Here is a 4,222-nt window from a genome sequence, read left to right on the forward strand (position 1 = left end):
TTCATCTTCAAAGTCCTCAATCTCTTCCTCTATACCCTTAAGAGCCAAGTTTTTACTCTTTCCACCTTTTCCCATTAAACCTAATCCCATCTCATAGGTTTGAAGGTTCCTTACAAGCTCAGTCAAAGGAATTTGATCAATGTCCTTCATTTCTTCAATGGCAGTGATCTTGGCATGGAATCTTTCAGGTAAGGGCCTAACGATTTTCGTAACAATTTTGGATTTTGCAATAGATTTTTCAAGATTGAAATCAGAATTCACAATATCCTTGAGTTTAGCATAGAACTCATCAAAGGTCTTATCCTTCTCCATCCTTATTTTTTCAAAACTAATAGTGAGTCTTTGAAGCTTCACAGTCTTTACTGACTTGGTACCTTCATAGGTGGTCTCAAGAATGGTCCATGCTTCCTTGGCAACTTCTACAGATGATATTTTCTTGAATTCGTCATTGGTCACCCCACAAAACAAATCATTCAAGGCCCTACTGTTGAAATTTACCGCTTTGATTATTACATCATCCCAATCCACCGGCATTTCCTTTGGCTTAATCTAGCCAACTTCAACAGCTTGCCATGCCTGTTTACCTAGAGCCTGTAAAAAAACTTTCATACGAACTTTCCAGTATGCATAATTAGTTCCATCAAATAAAGGAGGAATCAAAAGCGATTGTCTACGATCTATGACAACAGGGGTCAAGGATCACACTCAAGAAATTAATCCAATCAGAGTGTACCCGCTTTGATACCACTTGTTGGGAAATTTAGACCCCGGTTGATATAATTAACAAGTTTTAAATCCAAGTTGTTAATTAGATTTATTATGAATAAAACTTGTTAAAACAAACAAACATCAATATCATGTCAATAATGAATGCAGCAAAAAAGTAAATAAGACAAGATATGATAACTTAGGAAAATCAATGAAACAAACTAGTTTCACAGCAAAAAACCTAAGGGGAAACCTTCCCAAAAAGCAATCCACTATAGTAAAGAAAAATTTCACAGTAAAACCAATGAGACAAGATATGATGACTCAGGAAAACCAATGAAACAAACTAGTTTCATAGTAAAAAACCCGAGAGGAAACCTTTCCAAAAAGCAATCTACTATAGTAAAGAAAAGTTTCAGATTTAGTACAAAACGTTTGTCCCTAGACTCTACAATTCTCGTAGATGGACTCACAGCAGGAACCTTCTACCGCTTCAGAACCTCTGAACTTTTCAATATATTAACACCACCTTTTGATGCACAAATCTCAGTACGTGACTAACCAATTGTGCAGATCCCAATACGCGACTTAATCACCAACTAGAAGAAGATTGTTGGCTGCGAAGTTCTTCACTTCATCAACAATGAATATCAAGAAGCCTTTGGTTACAAAACTCTAAGGTACAAAGACACAGTAACTTCTTTCAGAGAGAATAAGGCATCAGTCACCTTTTGCATATATTCTCCTTGTATATCTCTTATGTGACTGCCTGTGCACAACAATATTTTTCACACAATTTGAGTTACAAAATAAATGACAATATTTTTTATAAATTGACTTGACAAGAATTTATTGTTTTTTATTTAAATCTACAACTAATATCATTTGTTTTTGCCTATCATTAGAAATATACTACATCAGCTTGTGTAAAACAATTTTGTAAAATTTGTTGCTAGCTTCTAGACTTTCTCTTATGATATAATTCTTACCGATTCAAAAAAAAAAAAAAAAAAAAATAGCAATGTTGACCAGTCTAATAAAAGATATTTCCGGTGACTTTCAACTTTGTTATGCTAATACTTCCTACTGAACGCAATCAATGGATGTATGTAAAGAAAGGGTTCCAAGTCATCATTCTCAATCTCAATGTCTCGTACTTTCCCCGAAGGCCTTTGCGAGGTAAACTTAATCCTTCCTTGATTGAGTTGAAATATTTGACTTACTTGGATGTGAGCTGCAATGATTTTAATCAGAGCCAAATCCCAGAATTCATTGCTTCTCTCTCCAACTTAAGACACCTTGACCTTTATCGTGCTAATTTCGGAAGAAATATTCCTTTTCAGCTTGGGAATCTTTCCAACTTGCAGTACCTTGATCTTAGCTGGAATCATTTTAATGAACCTGAAAACATAGAGTGGCTCCCTCAACTTTCTTCTTTAGAATACCTTCACATGAGTACCGTTAACCTGAGCAAAGTCAATAATTGGCTCTATGTTGTGAATAAACTGCCGTACTTGACATCCTTGTACTCTTGTAATCTTCTGAATATTTTCTCTGTTCCCCTTGTCAATTCTTCTACTTCTTTTGATGTCCTCAATCTCTCTTATAATAATCTCACTTCTTCTTCAGTACTGGAGTGGTTGTTCAACTCCAACACTAGTGTTGTTGAACTTTATCTTGCTAATAACCAATTCTCTCTATTCACTGCTTGTTCCGATCGGTTAATTTGCATATTTTGGATGCAGCCTGATTCTCAGTAGAGTAATTTGAACAATGAATCGCTTTCCTTTGAACCTTGTATCCATTGCACCAGTGTATTTCTCATAATCTTATGTACATGCAATAGTATTTTCATAAAAAAAATATTAAAAAAATAAAAAAATCCACGTCCAAGTACTGTTCTGTTGAGGCCCAACTTTAAATACTACGTGATATCTGTTCACAAAATGACGGAATGATACATTGAGCTCCATGCCTATCACTACGGACAGATGGGTCATTGGGTAATGGATCACCTAGAACACACACGACACCAATGCATGGACACCCATTGTATAATGGGGTAAAAATAGAGCAGAAACAGTATGGGCTGGACCTAAAGCAAAAACCTAACGCATTTAGAAGGGAATTGGATTGGATTTGAGCCGCAACCATAACCAAGTCTATGTGGTAACCATAGAGGGAAGATACAAGAGTTTCGACCATAGACGGAGGCATCCGTGTCGAAGATTGGTGCAATACATCCTTTTATTTTTAGTTATGATATAATTTGAAGTAATAACAGTACGTTCTATAATGATTTTTTTTTTTCCCCATCAAGCCAAGATATATACCAATTAGTTTTTTTTTTCTCAGAAAAAAAAATACTAATTAGTTTTAAAGTATATACAACATTTGAATTAACCCTTAAATCACCTTTTTAATGACCATGTACATCAGCATTTTACATTAAAAAAAAAAAAAGAACTAAAATGGACTAAGTCAAATTCCATATTTGGTATAAACTAGAACTGGCCCAACAATTTCAGCACGCCTAAGAATTCTTCGTTCTCACATAAAACATCACCTCTCTCTCTCTCTCTCTCCCTCTCTCTCTCGTACTTTTTACATTAACACTTCTCAAATTATTAAGCAATTCTTGTGTTTTTTTAAAACAAATTATAGGGACATAAAGTTTTTTACAACTCTTATGTTTTTTTTTTTAATAAATTATAGGGACATAAAGTTTTTTACATCTTGTTACGATAATAAGTTTTTATTGAAATAATATTTATTAATTTCAAATGGGTCTATTATTGACATTATTTTTATTATATGAAAGTAGTTCATTGTTACTAAGGTTGTGTTTGGCAACACAAAATAATTTTTGAGTATAAAATATTTTACAAAAAAGAAAATATTTTCAAATGTTTGATTGTGCTTTGGAAAATAAGCTGTAAAAGTATTTCTAGTGTTAGTCTTGCATGTAAAAGCATATTTCCAGCAAATATTTTCCCATATTTGGCTCCCCAATGTAAAACATTTTCAAGAAAAAATGTCAAAATACATACCTATAATACAATTGGATTTCTCAAACTACCTATACACATCATATATGCACATCCATAAATTCCAATTCTCAAAATATTAACATATACACATCCAAGTTTTGCGTACATAACAATTACACATGTATCCACATACAAGAATCCCAACACAACACAAAATAAAATCTACTACCACAGCCTTCATGGTCATTCAACCAAATTTAGATGTGCCATTTCAATGAGTTCATTGTTGTGTAGGACTTGAGATACCACTGCGTTTAGCATTTTGGTATTCAACTTGCAATCTTCATTGAATGGTTCCACTACTTAATTGCGATATCTAATTGATATTTCAATAATTCATATTTAACATCTTCTGTGTAGCAGGGGATCTCTTCAATTGAAGGCATACTGGAACTTGAGTTAGAATGAGTAGGATATGTACTAGATGAAGAACCTTCTTGCACATTCCCACCGTCAATCTACCA

General features: G+C 33.7%; 1 protein-coding gene across 1 annotated transcript; it reads left to right on the plus strand.

The window, feature by feature from the left end:
• Positions 1 to 1,811: 1,811 nt before the first annotated feature.
• Positions 1,812 to 2,468, plus strand: LOC136066403 (receptor-like protein EIX1). The gene has a single exon (XM_065770685.1). The coding sequence runs from the start codon at positions 1,812 to 1,814 to the stop codon at positions 2,466 to 2,468; it is 657 nt and encodes a 218-aa protein (XP_065626757.1).
• The last annotated feature ends 1,754 nt before the right edge of the window (positions 2,469 to 4,222 follow it).

This window comes from Quercus suber, unplaced genomic scaffold (genome assembly GCF_002906115.3).
Source record: "Quercus suber isolate HL8 unplaced genomic scaffold, Cork oak 2.0 scaffold_34, whole genome shotgun sequence".
NCBI classification, from domain to species: domain Eukaryota; kingdom Viridiplantae; phylum Streptophyta; class Magnoliopsida; order Fagales; family Fagaceae; genus Quercus; species Quercus suber.